Below are 17,395 nucleotides of genomic sequence, written 5' to 3' on the forward strand. Positions count from 1 at the left end.
ACTTATTTTGTCCTTCAGCCTAGCAGCTTATGTCTTTGGGACTTGTGGAGTTTGGACAGTGCTGGGTTCCGTCCAGTGGTGGGGATTCAAATAATTTAACAACCGCTTCTCTGCCCTAATGACCAGCTGGGTCGGCGTGGCCATGGTGGGCGTGTGACATGCAGCACTCGGGCCTCCTGCACACACACACACCCCAGAGCAAAAATGGGCCTGGGGGGGGGGAAATGCACTGCCGTGCCCCCCTCCCCGTCACCGTACCCCATTTTGGGCCTAGGCGGCTTCCCTGCACTTACCTAGGAACCAAAATGGGGGGCATGGGAACTCCTGGAAGGGGAGGGAGGGGAGGGGCCAGCCAGCAATTTAACTACCAGTTTGCCCGAACCGGCTGCGTCCCACCACTGGTTCCGTCCCCTTTAGCGTTCCTCTAAGGGTTGTTTCAGCTCAGAGCAAAGTCTTGGTCTCCCTATTGTCTTCTCTTCACCCTGCAGAGACTGGCACTAAGGAGGACCCGGTGGCTGCGGAGGTCATCAACCCGATCGCCCTCAGGCAGCGAGAGGAGATCCGGGAGAAACTAGCCGCCGCCAAGGAGAAGCGGCTTTTAAACCAGAAACTTGGGTACCCTTTCGACTCTTCGCTATTCGGCTATTTGAAAACGGCTTCTAAATCACAGGCGGTCCTCGACTTAACGACCACAATTGAGCCCCCAGTTTATGTTGCTAAGCAAGACATTAGTTAAGGGAGTTTTGCCCCATTTGCCCCAATTTAATAAATAATATAATAATTTTGCGACCTTTCCTGCCCTGGTTGTTAAGTGAATCACTGTAGTTGTTAAGTTAGTGGCTGTTAAGTGAACCTGGCTTCCTCATTGACTTTGTTGGTCAGAAGGTCACAAAATGGGATCACGCGACATATCGTCATAAATGTGAGTCAGTTTGAATTTTGATCACGTGACCATGGGGGATGTCGCAATGTCCATAAGTGTGAAAAACCGTCGTAAGCCACTTTTTTGAGTGCCGTTGTCACTTTGAACGGTCATTAAACCAACTGCTGTGGTTGGTTGGACTGCCTGTGGTTGGATTACTATCTCTATGTTGTTTCTTATCCCGATCCGTTTTCTGAAATCGAGTCTTCCCTGGTCATCTCAGTGCCAGGATCAGAGCTTTCCGTAAGCGGCTGGTATCTTTTATGTCTTTAGGAAAGTCAAATCCCTGGGGGAAGATGACCCGTGGCTGGACGACACGGCTGCCTGGATCGAGAGAAGCCGGAAGCTGCAGTTGGAGAAAGAGATGGCGGAGAAGAGGGTGGGTGTCGGTGGCCTTTTTAATCCCTGGAGGTTTTCAAGAAAAGATTGGACAACCATATGAAGTCTACTGCCTTCAGGAGGGGGCGTGGACTAGAACAGGGGTCTCCAACCTTGGCAACTTTAAGACTTGTGGACTTCAACTCTTCAACAGCTTGACTTCAACAGCTTTGCTGGCTGAGGAAATCTGGGACTTGAAGTCCACAAGTCTTAAAGTTGCCAAGGTTGGAGACCCCTGGACTAGAAGACTGCCATCCTCCTACACTGTGCATTGCCTGCTAGCAGCCTTCCATCCTTGCGGGGTGCAGGGAGAGCTGCAGGGTGGGATAAAAGGGGGGGGGGTTTAGCAGCATGAGAAGAATCAAAACTAAGCATTGGATCCCCCCCCACCCCATGAGAGTCGACCATTCCAAGGTCGCACTGTGGAACGCAGAACCAAACAGCCCTCAAAAGACAGGAACAGGGCGAAGAAGGTGGGAAAAGTTAACCAGACGCTTTGGACGCGAAAGCCTTAGATCCGGCTTTGCTTCTACTGCAACCGCTTGGCTTTAGCACAGTTTTAAATGTTTGGCAAAGCCTCGAACGTCTCTCTTTTCTAACTGACCAAGCTGGGACAGCTGACGTCTTGAGTGACAGATGTCCCAGTCCTCATTGTGATCCTAAGTCGAGCACTCTCTGCAACGCCTTCCTCAAGAAGCTTGGAGCAGCCCCTCCCCGCCGCTCAAATGTTTTGTGTTCCTTTGTTCCTCAAACAGGCCAAGCTCTTGGAGGAGATGGACCAGGAATTTGGCATCAGCAGCCTCGTGGAGGAGGAATTTGGGCAGAAGAAGAAGGTAAGGACTGCAAGAAAGCCCTGTCCTCATTTAACGAATGGTCGCTTAACGACTGTTCAGAGTTACGATGGACCTCCTAAACCCTTCCTCCAAGTGACAACTGGCACACACACACACACGCCCTACACTCACATGGCCTGTGTAGTTGCATGATCATATTTTGCGTACCTGGCAAGTGGCTCACCTTTACAACTGGTGGTAGCATCTCACGGTTATGTGACTGCAATTTGGGGTCCTTAATAACACCGTGATTCACTTAATGACCCCGGTGACACCGGCGCTGTAAAATCGAGTCAGGTCAAGTGCGATCTGTTTAGCGGCCATGACGACTTACAAGCAAAAAATCTGGATTGAATTTTGAGAGGGTTGCCTTGACTTTCCAGTTGGCAGAGGCGCATTTTCGCCTTCACCTCTGCGAAGAAAATTCACTCGAGGGTTTTCTTGTTTTTGCTGTCTGCTCTCTGGAGCCACGGGACAAATAAAGGACAGCTTGAGCCATTCCAGATATGCTTTAAACAGGAGGCCTCAGAATGGCGTTTACAATCTACCTATCAGGCGTGAAGAACGCTTCTCTTGGCCCAACCCGTCTCGCAGGGTTGTTGTGGGAAAAATAGGAAGGAGCGTTGGATATATTTGCTACCTTGGGTCATTTGTAAAAATAATTAAGGTGGGATACAAGACACAAGGACAGTTTTTTTCCTCCGTACCATCATTGCTGGACACCTACTTCCCACAGCCTAAGGATATTTACTCATGTAGTAGGGCTGTATCACTGCTCATCTTTCCTAATACCTTCTCCTATTTGTATCTTGTGATCTGTTACCTTGTTAACATAACATAATAACAGAGTTGGAAGGGACCTTGGAGGTCTTCTAGTCCAACCCCCTGCCGAGGCAGGAAACCCTACACCATTTCAGACAAATGGCTATCCAACATTTTCTTAAAAATTTCCAGTGTTGGAGCATTCACAACTTCTGCAGGCAAGTCGTTCCACTTATTGATTGTTCTAACTGTCAGGAAATTTCTCCTTAGTTCTAGGTTGCTTCTCTCCTTGATTATTCCTTGTTGTAATTGATAAACTCCTTGTTGTTTGTATGTACACTGAGAGCTTATGCACTGGGGACCAATTCCTTGTATGTCCAATCACACTCGGCCAACAAAGAGCATTCATTCATAAAAACAAATAAAAAATAGATTCTTCCTGCTGAAAGATGCATCTTTTGAGAACGTCTTTTCGGCCGCTCCTTGATTTGCCACCGCTGTTTCTCACCTTCCCAGAGCTGGGAATTTCCCTCCGCGCTTTCCCTGCGTCGTCTGATGTTTGTTTCTACTCTCTGGCTCCCAACAGGTGGGCTATAGCGCCCAGGACCTCAAAGGCCTGACTGTGGAGCACACTATCGATTCATTCCAGGAAGGGCAGACAGTCATCTTGACTCTCAAAGACAAAGGTACCGAACAGGTGCCGCCTTCCCCTCAGAGCCTCTCCCCCGCACCCCTCCAGAGCTGACCCTGCAGGCGTGGCACCTGGTTTTGGGTGCCGGTCCCTGGGGTGGAGCAGGATTCTCCCGGAGCTCTCCTCCAGCTGACCATTGGCGTCCCTTTAGGTGTCTTGGAGGAGGAAGGTGGCGATGTGTTGGTGAACGTCAACATGGTGGACAAGGAGAAGGCCAAGAAGAATGTGGAGCTGCGCAAGAAGAAGCCGGAGTACAAACCCTATGAAGAAGAGGAGAGCGTGGACGACATGGTGGTTGTAAGTCTTCCCTCTGTCCTCTTCCTGGGGTCCCCAGCAGCTTCAACAAATTTGATGGTGTAGATCAGCGGTCAGCAACTGTTGGTCCCTGGACCACTGGTGGTCCGCAAGAAAATTTTGGTGGTCCGCAGAAAAATTATTTGCATTTTTTATATTGCACTAACTCAGGGGTCCTCAAACTATGAACTCTTTCTCATGGTGGCTGCTTAGGTCCAGCAACTGCTTCCTGTTGGGGCCCTAAGGAGCCCAAGCGGGCAGGCGAGGAGTGGCTGGGAAGGGAGGGGCGAGTAGAGGCTGGCGAGGCGCCCCTTGACATGAATGGCATCAAGTTGGCCACGCCCATCCAGTCACATGCCCACCTAGCCATGCCCACCCAGTCGGTCATTAGGCAGATCCTATTAGTGGTCTGCGAGATTGAAAATTATGAATTTAGTGGTCCTTGAGGTCCGAAAGGTTGGTGACCCCTGTTGTAGATCATGTTTCTCTACCTTGACAACGTGTGGACTTCAACTCCCAGAATTCCCCTAACAGACAGGAGAGGGAGGGAAGGAGGAAGGAAGGAAAGGAAGAAAATAGCAGTAGCACTTAGACTTAAATACCGCTTCACAGTGCTTTTACAGCCCTCTCTAAGAGGTTTACAGAGTCAGCCTCTTGCCCCCAACAACCTGGGTCCTCATTTTACCGACATGGAAAGGAGAGAAGGCTGAGTCAACCTGGAGCCAGTCAGGATCGAACTCCTGGCAGTGAGCCGTGAGTTAGCCTGCAGTCCTGCATCCTAACCATTGCGCCACCATGGCTCAAATGTAAGCCCCTCACAGAGGGAACCCACAGCCAACCCCGTCTGCCAGATCTAATGGGACGATCAAACATTCATTGTTGCATATAACATGGTTTGTTTGATTTGGGTGTGAATGGTGGTTTCTGGCTGGATCTGCTATGTGAGCCCAGCCAAGGGAGTGCATGTCCATCCGAGCCGCCATTTTGCAGCCAGCTGTTTGGGGTGAAAAGGCAGAGCCCGGCTGGCTGCCTTGGGCCCCTAGCCCCAAACCTTCTGCCACTCTCGCTTTCTTCCCTCAGTTCAAGCACAAGGGCGTCCTCTCCAAGTACGACGAAGAGATCGAAGGAGAGAGGAAGAAGTCCTTCAAGCTGGACGCGGTGGGCATGGCGGACGGCTCCCGGGAACGGGAGCTGCAGAACATCCGGGACAGCCTGCAGAGTCGGGCCCAGTCGCTGGACCTGCCCAGCATCCACCTGGCCTCGGAGTACTACACCCCCGAAGAGATGGTAGGGTGGGTGAGACCCCCTCCCCGTGCTGGGGGAGGCAGGCCCCAGAGGCTGACAGCCGGAGGAAAAGTGGGGAAAGGGGGGAAAAGGGTGGGGAAAGGGGCCCAGCCTGGATGGGGGTCCGGGCTGCCTGGGTTCCCTACTTTGGAAGGGCTGGGAGGCGGGTGCCAGTGGGGCTGTTTGGGTAGCAGTAGGCTTAGCCAAAGGGACTGTCCTGCTGGACTCTTAGCCTGCCTTTCCCCCCTACCCCTCCGGCCTGCAGACCACATTCAAGAAGACGAGGCGACGGGTGAAGAAGATACGCAAGAAGGAGAAGCCGGTCAAGGCTGACGATTTGCTGCCCTTCGGCATCGAGAGCAACGAGCGGGATTTCGGGTCCAGGTCAGGATCAGCCACGTGGCGGGGGGGCAGAGGAATAGTCCTAGGGTCTGCTGCTGTTGTGACTCCGGCCCTCGAGCCTGTTCTCATGGAGGAGAGTGACTCGGAAAGTGAGGGAGAGGAGCCAGCAAGGCCTCCCTCGCCAGGACCCTCCTCACTGGCACCGCCCCAAGTTTCAGCTGCAGGCCAGGAGGAGGAGCTGACAAGGCCTCCCGCACCCTCCTCCTCCCTGGCAACGCCTCAAATCCCAGCTGCTGACGATCAATCCTGGATTGATCCGAGGCAGCGACTTAAAGATAGGCATGCGCAACAGAGGAAAAGGTGTGGCAGGCTCAGAGATTGCTGAGTCACTGAGCCACACCCCACAGGGTATAAAAGTGGGTGGAGCTGCCATGTGGCCCTTGTGATGGACAAAAAAGCTACCAAAGGTGCACTGCAGCTTGGTTGTTGGAGGGTTAAAGGACTTTGTCAGTGAGTTTTGGCAACGGATCTTGGACACGAGATAACGGACTCAGAACTTGGCAGGCCTTTGCACGATCACTGCCAAGTATTTCCTCAATTGAAGAAAATCAGGTCTGTAGCAAATAAAAAGACTGGGAGACACACGTCTTGCATTTGCTCTGTGAAGTGGGGAGGGGGACAGAACAGCTGCTTTGAAGTCCCACTCCCTGTCTTGGGAATTCACTCACATTCGAGTTTGCACAATCGGGCCACGAGATAATCTCTTCTTCACTAAACAGTGAAACCTGTGTGAACACAGCCATTATCTAGCTGCCCTTCCACGCCTGCTGTTGTGTTGCTTCGGGCCAGAAAGCTGGCAGCAGGGAACAGTTGTGTCTGCATGCCATTCTCTCCCTCGCACGCCCGTGGATGCTTGATCCCAGCAGCTGTGTTCACACAAACTCCTGAGCCAGTATGGGTCGCAGTTAAGGTGTTACTGTTGTGGCCTGTTGGCCGCCGACCCCTCCAGCAACCGAATCAGAGGAGGAGGAGGAAGTGCGGGAGTCAGGGTCAGCATCAAGGCAACCTGGGATCTCCAAGGGGGAAGAGAGTGGAGCTGTCAGAGAGAAAGAGAGAGACAGAGGTGGAGCCTGGGCCGTCCATCAGCCCTCAGATGGAGAGTGAACAGTCACCAGGTCTGGAGGTGGCTGATGAGGAAGAGGAGAAACAGCTGGGTCCAGTGCCTGACGTGCAGATGCGCAGAAGGCAGAGGAGAGGAGAGCAGTGGAAATCTATGGGCCGGTCCTCGGGACGAAAGAGCCACCGCTGCTAGCGAAGCTCCACCCTAGCTCTGGGGATAAAAGGCAGGGGGTGGAGATGAATGGATGTGGCAGACAACTAATCCTCTCCCTGTCAGTCAGCCACTTGTTAGCCTGCTGTGTGTGTGTGTGAGAGAGAGAGAAACTTTTTGCCGGGGCTGCTGGTGCTCTTAATGAAGGAATCATTGCTTCAACTACAGAGAGTTTGTCGTGTTTGGGGAGTTGGGTCAGAACAGTTACGGTGTTAAAGGGTTAACTCAGGTCAGTCCCATCTTGATCATGGGAGGGAAGCTTCTTCAGCCCGTTCTTGTCAGGCCTGACCCACTTTGTCCTGCCTCCCTAGGACCCGGGGCCGGGGTAAGCGGCGGGCACCTGTGAAAGAGGAAGAAGAGGAGGAAGAAGAAGAAGAAGAGGAGGGATCCCTGGGCACCAGCAGAAACGGAGCAGGAGAGCAGCTGATCCAGTCAGATGACATCCGTGTAGAAAAAATGGAGATCAGCAGTGAGGATGGTGAGGATCCCTGAAATTAAAACCAATTGGGAACCCAGATGGCAGCTGGAGTGGATTAAATCTTGATGTAAGAGCCGTGGTGGCGCAGTGGTTAAAACGAAGGATTGCAGGTTGACACTGCCGACTGCCGGCAGCTCGATCCTGACCGGCTCAAGGTGACTCTGCCTTCCGTTCTTCTGAGGTGGATAAAATGTGGACCCAGATTGTTGGGGGCAAGAGACCGACTCTGTAAACCGCGTAGAGAGGGCCGTAAAGCATCATGAAGCAGGATATATGATATATATATGATGATGATGATGATGATTGATGTTAGTGGGAAGGAAGGAGGCACTGAGCAGTTGCCTATTTCGGTAGGAGACAATCTGTAGCTCAGGGTTGAACTTTGGTGCCCTGGAGGTCACTTGTACCTTTGTGCAGAAATTTCCAACTAGGTAACATCATCAGACCAGAAATATCCCCACCTAGATAAGCAGAGATTAACACCAGACAAAGAGGCAGAAAACAGTACCCTAAACATGGAACCACCAAGGAGAAAAACCAACCCCTACCCCCAACATTGGCGGTGCAAGCTACTATTTATAAATGGACAAACTCACCACTCATTCAGACTGATGGCATTACCTAGTTGGATAATGAAACGTCTGGAAGAAAACAGCCAAGCTGTTCTGTCCCCACCTCAGTCCAGGAGGCACGCAAACTGACTTAATGAGCCAGCAATGAGTCCATGGCAACTATCGGCTCTGGCAGCAAACCAGCGTTCGTCTGCCAAGGTTTTCTTTATCTCTCGGCATCGCGGAGCAACCAGGAAGTCAGGAGCAAACAGCTATTCAGGCCAAATAGTTCAGCTCACGTGTTCTCCAGCCAGTTTGTTTTGTTCGTCACGAAGTAGTGAAGCAGCCCCTCCTGCTTTTATACCCTGTGGGGTGTGGCTCTGTGACTCAGCACTATCTAGGCCTGCCCCACCCCTTCTTTTGTTATTCCCGCCTCGCTTGTCTACGAAACCTGGAATCGAACCAGGCCTGATTGTCCACAGCTGGGTCTGGAAGCGTTGCCTGGGCGGGGGGAGATGCAGGAGACAGAGGCCTCGTCACCTCCTCCACCTGGCCTGCCTCTGGCTCCTAGAGCTGAGCCAGAGAGGCCGGCCCTGCAGAGGGGAGCCCTAACGGCCCTTCCCCCTCACTCTCTGAGTCACTTTCTGGCAGGGGACCAGGCCCGGGGAGGGGGGGGGGCTGGAACCACAACACTAGCTCAGGAAGTACTGGGAACCAGAGGTGGGTTTCAGCAGGTTCTGACTAGTTCTGGAGAACCGGTAGCAGAAATTTTGAGTAGTTCAGAGAACCGGTAATAAAAATTCTGACTGGCCCCACCCCCATCTACTCTCTGTCTCCCGAGTCCCAGCTGATCGGGAGGAAATGGGGATTTTGTAGCATCCTTCCCTTGCCACGCCCACCAAGCCAGTAGTAAAAAATGTTGAATCCGACCACTGCTGGGGACCCCACACTTATCTCTCTGGCAGCCAATTGTTGAGCATTGCTGGTATTTAAGCCAACAAGGAACCTGGGTCTGGCCTGGGCTTAAAAGGGTTGGTGAGGGGAGAGTTGACTGTTTTTCCCTGTGTGGCCAGAGGATGCCATGGAAGGCCCCGACTCTCCCCCTGTACTGGAGGAAGACGAGGCCGAGATGGAGCTGCAGAAACAGCTGGAGAAGGGGCGGAAGCTGAGGCAGATCCAGCAGTTGAAGGACAGCGGTGAAAAGGTGAGGGGCCTGCAACGAAGGCCAGAGGCCATGGGGGGGCAGTCGCCGGTGCCTTTGCCATGTGAAGTGGGGCCACAACGGAGCGGCTCTCCCCTCCCACCGGTCCTGAGCCTTTTTCTCAACATTTCAAACTGCCCCAAGTGGGCGTTGGACCTATTGGTTGAACAAGGTGTTCTGACCTGGCTCCCAAACACGACAAGCCCGTTGTAGTTAATGAAACGTTCCCTTTATTAGGAACGCCAGCAGTCGCTCTCTCACAGCAGGCCACGAAGTCTCTACGTCGTGGGAAAAGTGACTCTCGCTCCCTTTCCCCCTGAACTGGCCCAACACACCGGGAGTCTCTCTTTCTCTTTCTTCCCCCACATTTGCAAAGGAAGTCCTGGAAGGTGCCCTCGCTTTCTTCCAGCAGCACACACACACACACACACACACACACACACGCTCGGAAGGCGCTGCAGATTCCAAGAAGAATTCTGATAATTTCCAGACAGGATTCGGAAGTGCAGGCTATCAGTGGTGGGACCGGCAGGAAGATGAATAGTTGTCTGCCACATCTATTCATCTCCGCCCCCTCCCTTTTATCCCCAGAGCTAGAGTGGGGCTTCACTAGCAGCGGTAGCTCTTCCGTCCCAAGGACCGGCCCATAGATTTCCACTGCTCTCCTCTCCTCTGCCTTCTGTGCATCTGCGCGTCAGGCACTGGACCCAGCTGTTCCTCCTCTTCCTCATCAGCCACCTCCAGACCTGGGGGCTGTTGACTCTCCATCTGAGGGCTGACGGACGGCCCAGGCTCCGCCTCTGTCTCTCTCTCTCTCTGACAACTCCATTCTCTCTTCTTCCTCGGGAGCCCTTGGGTTGCCTTGATGCTGGCCTTGACTCCCATGTCTCCTCTTCTTCCTCCTCTGAGTCAGCTGCTGGAGGGACCAGCGGCCAACAGGCCACAGCACAAGGTCAGCCTTGTTGATCCACTGTGGCTAACCTCCCCTTTCCTGGCCTTTCCAGGTGATCGAAATCGTGCGGTCCCTGGGGCGCAGCCGGAGCCAGGAGGACGATGCTGAGCTTGAGAAGAAGGGGGCCATTGTCTTCAACGCCACCTCTGAATTCTGCCGCACCCTGGGGGAGATCCCCACTTACGGGCTGGCCGGGAACCGAGAGGAGCAGGAAGAACTTCTGGTAAAAACCTTCTGGGGTAGGGAGACTCCTTTAGAAGGCAGGGTTGAGGGATTCATTTTTGAGAGGCGTGGCATTAGTCAGAATCGCCTCCCATCTTGACTGCTGCAATGAGTGGCACATGGGGCTGCCCTCGGAAAGGATCTGGAAGCTCCAGCCGGTGGAAAATAGTGGTTCTTCTTGCATGGCCAGCCACGGTCCTTGTGACAGCCCTTCCTCATGACTCCCTTCCTCCCCCTTGCCCCTCCGCCAGGACTTTGAACGTGACGACGAGAGGTCAGCCACCGGCGGCTCCGACTCAGATGGCGAGGAGAACATTGGCTGGAGCATGGTCAACCTGGACGAAGAGAAGCACCAGCAGGACGTAAGTGGCGCTTGGGGGCTTCTCAAAGGCTGGCTGGGATGCTGGGAGTTGAAGTCCACCCGTCTTCCAAGTTGCCAAGATTGAGAAACGCTGCTCCAGATGCATGGATGGCTTCAGCTCTCGGAGTCCTCAACCAATCCTCAAGCTGGCCAAGGAAACCCGGAGGTTGATGTTGGCTTGTTTGAAGAGCTACCTGTGATCAAACCTGTCTTCCTCTGGTCTGCAGTTCTCCACCTCGTCCACAACCATCCTGGATGAGGAACCCATCGTCAACCGGGGCCTGGCCGCCGCTTTGATGCTGTGCCAGAACAAAGGTAAGTAGGACGGTGCCCTGGGTTCAAACCAGGAGATGCCATTCCTGCTCAGCCTTCTCCCGACGTGCACACACCCTCCCTTGGTTGATTCGTCGCTGGATGGGTGGATTACTGGCCAGGCTTTCCCTTGGTCTTCTTTCACCAGGCTTGCTGGAGACCACGGTGCAGAAGGTGGCACGGGTAAAGGCGCCCAACAAGTCCCTGCCCTCGGCCGTTTATTGCATTGAGGACAAGATGTAAGTGGCCATAGAGAGAGAGAGGGTCTCCCTGGCACCGTTTTATGATTCTTTCCTTTCATATTTATATTCATTATTCATTCATTTATTATTTCATTGTTTAAAATTATTTTAACATTTATTTACATGGTATGATTACTTATCTCTTTTATTATTTTCTACTTCTCCCTTTTATTGGCTGTACCTTTCTTATTCTATTCTGTGGCTCCTTTTCTGTCGTTCCACAAAAAGACAAATTCCTTTTCTGTGTCTAACTAAATAAAAAGTTAAGTTTAGGGGGCAGAGATGGTTCTCGCTGGACCAGGAGTAGTCCTCGACTTAAAACCATTCATTTACTGACCATTCAAAGTTCAAAACAGCAGTGAGTAAAGTTGGACATACAACCAGAGGTAGGCTGCTGCCGGTTCAGGCGAATCAGTAGTTCCAACCACCGGCTGCCCCCAACCCCCAGCCCCGGGTGCTATCCCGTCCTATATATCTCACTCTCTGGTTTGCTCGCCCCACCCACGCAATCCAGCTGATTTCTGCGCCTCGCCCACTCTATTCATCGCGGCTGCCCGAGAAGGTGTGCTGGAAGCTGCACGCATGAAATTGCCATGTGTTTGAAGCGCACGTAAGCGTGGAAGGCACACACTCACATTTTTGGTTCTGCACTAGGCGAACCAGCTCTTAAAATTATGAGCAGCCCACTGATCCTCGGACACAGATTGGATGCACCATCTCCACAGTCTCATATGATCAAAATTCAGAAGTTCGGCGACCGGCAGGCATTTAGGATGGTTGCAGCGTCCCGGAGTCACACGATCACTTTTTGTGACCTTCCCAGCCGGCTTCCGACCTGCAAACTCAGTGGGGGAAGCCGGATTCGTTTAATGACCACGTGACTCACCTGCAGTGACTGACTTTTAACAATATGGCAAACCAAGTTGTAAAAAAAAAATCAGGCATGCCTCCTTTAACCTCCTTTGGGTTAGCAACAGAAAGTTCCTTCCCAATTGTTGTCGTAAGTCGAGGACTATACCTGCGTTGTGTTACAGAAATGAGAGGTGTATTATGCGGGGGAGGCGGGGGCGGGGGGGGTTTGCATTCAGCATCTGCTCCCTCCTTTGGCTCAGCCAATGAGATTGCCAGGGAAGGTGAGACGGCTACCTCTCGTCCCACCCCCAGGGCCATCGATGATAAATACAGCCGGCGGGAGGAATATCGGGGATTCACTCAGGACTTCAAGGAAAAAGATGGCTACAAACCAGACGTGAAGATCGAATACGTGGACGAGACGGGACGCAAACTCACACCCAAGGAGGTACCGGGAACACCCTCCCCACCCTCACGGGTCTTTTCCAAAGGAGACTTCACTTCCTCCCAGGGCAGAACCTCTGCTGCTAATGTTACTGTCCTTGTTGTTGATCCAAATGAATCCATTCTTATTGCAAGAATCAGATTTTTAAGACTTGGTGGATACCTCTTTAAAAGATCAAAATGGTTTGGAGCTTTTCTGTCTGTCTGTTTATCTGTCTGTTTATTATTTGATTTTTATCCTGCCTTTATTACTTCACAACTAATTCCAGTTGGCAGACATCCCTAACACTGCTTTTTCCACCTATTTTCCATTCAAAATCAATCCAGTTGGCTGGACTAGAACTCACCGTCTCCTGGTGATTGGCCCAAAGTCACCCAATTGGCTTTCATGCCTAAGGCAGGACTAGAACTCACATCTGCTAGTGATTGGCCCAGCGTCACCCAGTTGGGTTTCATGCCTAAGGCAGGACTAGAACTCACATCTCCTGGTGATTGGCCCAGCGTCACCCAGTTGGGTTTCATGCCTAAGGCAGGACTAGAACTCACATCTAGTGATTGGCCCAACGTCACCCAGTTGGCTTTCATGCCCAAGTCAGGACTAGAACTCATGTCTCCTAGTGATTGGCCCAGCGTCACCTAGTTGGTTTTCATGCCCAAGTCAGGACTAGAACTCACGTCTCCTAGTGATTGGCCCAAAGTCACCCAGCTGACTTTCCTGTCTTTGTGTCCCAGGCCTTCCGTCAGCTCTCTCACCGCTTCCACGGCAAAGGTTCTGGGAAGATGAAGACCGAACGGCGCATGAAGAAACTGGACGAGGAAGCGGTGAGTGATGGGGAGGAATGGGCGGCTGAAGTCTTTCTGTGGAGCAGCCAGTCTTCATCCATCCCTTCATCCAGACAGACTCTCTCCAATTGAAGGTGGCTTTGAACAGAATACCTCTTCTGACCCAGCTCCCCAAACACGACCAACCCTCTGAAGCTGAAGCAATGGTTCCTTTATTAGGAGCGCCAGCAGCCCCGGCGGAAAAAAAAATCTCTCTCACACACACACACACAGCAGGCTAACAAGTGGCTGACCGGCAGGGAGACGAATAGTCATCTGCCACTTCTATTCATCTCCGCCCCCTGCCTTTGATCCCCAGAGCTAGGGCGGGGCTTCGCTAGAAGGAGTGGCTCTTCCGTCCTGAGGACCGGCCCATAGATTTCCACTGCTCTCCTCTCCTCTGCCTATCCACGCGTCAAGTACTAGGCCCAGCTGTTCCTTCTCTTCCTCATCAGCCACCCACAGACCTGGGGGCTGTTGACTCTCCATCTGAGGGCTGATGGACGGCCCAGGCTCTGCCTCTGTCTGTCTCTCTCTGCCAGCTCCATTCCCGCTTCCCCCTCGTTGATGCTGACCCTGACTCCCACGCTGCCGCCGCCTCCTCTGATTCAGCTGCTGGAGGGGCCGGGGCCGACAGGCCACAACGGTACCCTTCTCAGCTTCCAAAATTCAGATTAAGAGAGGCCGTTGATAAAGCGTAAGCCTTCAGGAGCACATGTCTGTCTGTGGAGGTTCTCCATCATCAAGGTTGTCGCAAAGGTGCTTTTCAAAAGGCAATTGGACTTTCTTATATATTTTTTTCTTTTTTTTGAACTGAAGAAGCTTCTTGGATGAAAAGCGAAACGTTTTCAGGTGAAAAAAATAAAATAAAAAGGTCCAGTTGTGCTCTTTGAAAAGCATCTTTTGGTCATCAGGAGTACAAGAATCCTGCACTCCAAAGGGAAGCATGACGGAGGGAGCAGCCCTATGAAATCCCCATCAGGATTTCGTGGCCTGATGAACCAACCATCTCCTTAAGGACTTTCTCGAAGCCTGACAGGGACCTGACAGTTTGTCAGCTTTGGCAATTTTAAGACCTTTGGGCCTCTGGTGGCTCAGCAGACTAAGTCTGTCTGTTATTAACACAGCTGCTTGCAATTACTGCAAGTTCAAGTCCCACCAGGCCCAAGGTTGACTCAGCCTTCCATCCTTTATAAGGTAGGTAAAATGAGGACCCAGATTGTTGGGGGGGCAATAAAAGTTGACTTTGTATATAATATACAAATGGATGAAGACGATTGCTTGACATAGTGTAAGCCGCCCTGAGTCTGCGTAGAAGGGCGGGATATAAATGCAAAAAAAAAGATAGAGATAGATGAGATAGATTAGATAGATGATAGATAGATAGATAGATAGGTAGATAGATAGATAGATAGATAGATAGATAGATAGATAGATAGATAGATAGATAGATAGATGGGCCTCTGTGGCTCAGACTGCTAATGCAGTCTGTTATTAACACAGCTGCTTGCAATTACTGCAAGTTCAAGTCCCACCAGGCCCAGGGTTGACTCAGCCTCCCATCCTTTATAAAGTAGGTAAAATGAGGACCCAGATTGTTGGGGGGGCAATAAAAGTTGACTTTGTATATAATATACAAATGGATGAAGACTTGCTTAACACAGTGTAAGCCGCCCTGAGTCTTCGGAGAAGGGCGGGATATAAATGCAAATTTAAAAAAAAAGACATATGGCCTCACGTCCCAGATTTCTGGGGCTTGAAGTCCACCCAGCTTAAAGCATAGTAGCTGGGGAATTGTGGGTGTTGAAGTCCTCACAGCTTAAAAGGTTAAGAAACCGTGATGCACAGGGCCACCCCAGAGGAGTTGAGGGCTCAGTCTGGAATCATCCCTTCGTTAGGAAGGAGAAATCCTTTTACACCTTCCTGGGTTGCGTGCCGAAGTCAACACCAGCCGTGAGGCGGAAGCAGGAGGCAGGGAATATCGGTTGCCATGCTCTCTCTCTGTGTGTGTTTTCCAGCTCTTGAAGAAGATGAGCTCTAGCGACACCCCGCTGGGGACGGTGGCTTTGCTCCAGGAGAAGCAGAAAGCCCAGAAGACGCCGTACATCGTGCTCAGTGGCAGTGGGAAGAGCATGAACGCGTAAGGATGTGTGGGGAGCACGTAGGAGGGGGCTGGTTTTGAAAGCCCCTAAGAAGAGAAGCGCTAAGAAGGACTTGGTGGCTCAGGGGCTAGGATGTTGAGCTTGTCGATCGAAAGGTCGGCAGCTCGGCAGTTTGAATCCCTAGTGCTGCCGTGTAACGGGGCGAGCTCCCATGACTTGTCCCAGCTTCTGCCAACCTAGCAGTTTTGAAAGCACGTAAAAAATGCAAGTAGAAAAAATAGGGACCCCCTTTGGTGGGAAGGTAACAGCGTTCCGTGCGCCTTTGGCGTTGAGTCATGCCGGCCACATGACCATGGAGACGTCTTCGGACAGCGCTGGGTCTTCGGCTTTGAAAGAGATGAGCACCGCCCCCTAGAGTCAGGAACGATTAGCACGTATGTGCGAGGGGAACCTTTACCTTTAAGAAGAGAAGCAATGGTCTTCTCTGAAGTCACATCATCAGATGGCTGGCTTGGCTGCCCGTTCCCTTTCCTTCCTGCATTTGCTTCTGTTGGGGCGTGAAGCAGAGAACTATGGGTGAAAGACCATACCAGGTGGAGCTTATTCCTCCTTTGATTTAGTTAAGGCCCCCCCTGCAGGAAAAAGGATTTGAGAGACGGCTATTTACATTTGAAATCTCTTCTAGTCCTTCCTCCAATTTGACATCTCGAGAGGTTCACCCTTTCTACTCACCACCTAAACCAGATTCTCCCAAATTTGTGGGCTCCTCACTGGTTGGTCTAAGACCCCAGATGTGGTTCTCACATCCCTGGAGAGAACCAACTTCAGATGATGTTCTAAACCAGAAGTTTCCAATCTTGGCAACTTTTTAAGACTTACGTCTCAAAGGTGCTTTTTCAGGAGGCAACTGGACTTTCTGGTTTTTTTCTTGGAAGACGTTTCACTTCTCATCTAAGAAGCTTCTTCAGCTCTGACCGGATGGTGGGGGGGATGGAAGGATTTATATTCCTTGTTCACAGCTGGTCATTTGCATCCTTTTAGGTGGTATTCAGCAGGTTCTGACCAGTTCTGGAGAACCGGTAGTGGAAATTTTGAGTTCAGAGTAAAAATTCTGACTCGGCCTCCCGAGTCCTAGCTGATTGGGAGGAAATGGGGATTTTGCAGTAACCTTCCCCTGCATTGGGGAAGGAATGGAGGTTTTGCAGTAACCTTCCCCTGGAGTGGGGTGGGGGGAATGGAGATTTTACAGTATCCTTCCCCTGCCACGCCCACAGAACCAGTAGTAAAAAATTTTGAAGCCCACCACTGTTTTAGAGCAGGGGTCTCCAACCTTGGTCCCTTTAAGACTTGTGGACTTCAACTCGCAGAGTCCCTGGGAGTTGAAGTCCACAAGTCTTAAAGGGACCAAGGTTGGAGAGCCCTGTTTTAGAGAGTTGTTGAAGCCACTTTAAAGGGCTTTAAAGGTGGCTCAGGGGCTAGGATGTTGAGCTTGTCGATCGAAAGGTCGGCAGCTCAGCGGTTCGAATCCCTAGTGCTGCCGTGTAACGGGGTGAGCTCTCGTTACTTGTCCCAGCTTCTGCCAACCTAGCAGTTTCGAAAGCATGTAAAAACGCAAGTAGAAAAAATAGGGACCACCTTTGGTGGGAAGGTAACAGCGTTCTGTGCGCCTTTGGCGTTGAGTCATGCCGGCCACATGACCACAGAGACGTCTTCGGACAGCGCTGGCTCTTCGGCTTTGAAACGGAGATGAGCACCGCCCCCTAGAGTCGGGAACGACTAGCACGTATGTGCAAGGGGAACCTTTACCTTTACCTTTACTGAAGCCACTTGAAGGATTATCTGTACTCCGCAATTGTTTTCCTCTGGCAAATCCATTCCTACTCCCACACCATTCAAATGATGTTCATCCCAAATTGTATAACTAAAGGTCTGTAGTGTCTCAGTCGTGGATGACGTGGATGATTGAGACGCTCTACAGACTTTTAAGACTTATGGACTCCTAGAATTCCCCAGCCAGCAT

At 51.6% G+C, this 17,395-nt stretch overlaps 1 protein-coding gene across 2 annotated transcripts in view; it reads left to right on the forward strand.

Moving 5' to 3' along the window:
* The window catches only part of SART1 (spliceosome associated factor 1, recruiter of U4/U6.U5 tri-snRNP), a 33,759-nt gene that overhangs the window by 15,971 nt on the left and 393 nt on the right, over positions 1 to 17,395 (forward strand). For both annotated transcript variants that reach the window (XM_058159892.1, XM_058159893.1), the window contains exons 4-19: positions 489 to 615; positions 1,196 to 1,301; positions 2,056 to 2,133; positions 3,482 to 3,581; positions 3,738 to 3,883; positions 4,961 to 5,167; positions 5,430 to 5,548; positions 7,148 to 7,314; positions 8,939 to 9,069; positions 10,071 to 10,241; positions 10,492 to 10,602; positions 10,829 to 10,916; positions 11,062 to 11,152; positions 12,320 to 12,455; positions 13,184 to 13,273; positions 15,292 to 15,413. In XM_058159892.1, coding sequence (XP_058015875.1) covers positions 489 to 615; positions 1,196 to 1,301; positions 2,056 to 2,133; positions 3,482 to 3,581; positions 3,738 to 3,883; positions 4,961 to 5,167; positions 5,430 to 5,548; positions 7,148 to 7,314; positions 8,939 to 9,069; positions 10,071 to 10,241; positions 10,492 to 10,602; positions 10,829 to 10,916; positions 11,062 to 11,152; positions 12,320 to 12,455; positions 13,184 to 13,273; positions 15,292 to 15,413 — 1,990 coding nt within the window. The remainder of the gene's footprint in view (positions 1 to 488; positions 616 to 1,195; positions 1,302 to 2,055; positions 2,134 to 3,481; positions 3,582 to 3,737; positions 3,884 to 4,960; positions 5,168 to 5,429; positions 5,549 to 7,147; positions 7,315 to 8,938; positions 9,070 to 10,070; positions 10,242 to 10,491; positions 10,603 to 10,828; positions 10,917 to 11,061; positions 11,153 to 12,319; positions 12,456 to 13,183; positions 13,274 to 15,291; positions 15,414 to 17,395) is intronic.

This window comes from Ahaetulla prasina, chromosome 17 (genome assembly GCF_028640845.1).
Source record: "Ahaetulla prasina isolate Xishuangbanna chromosome 17, ASM2864084v1, whole genome shotgun sequence".
Taxonomy (NCBI): domain Eukaryota; kingdom Metazoa; phylum Chordata; class Lepidosauria; order Squamata; family Colubridae; genus Ahaetulla; species Ahaetulla prasina.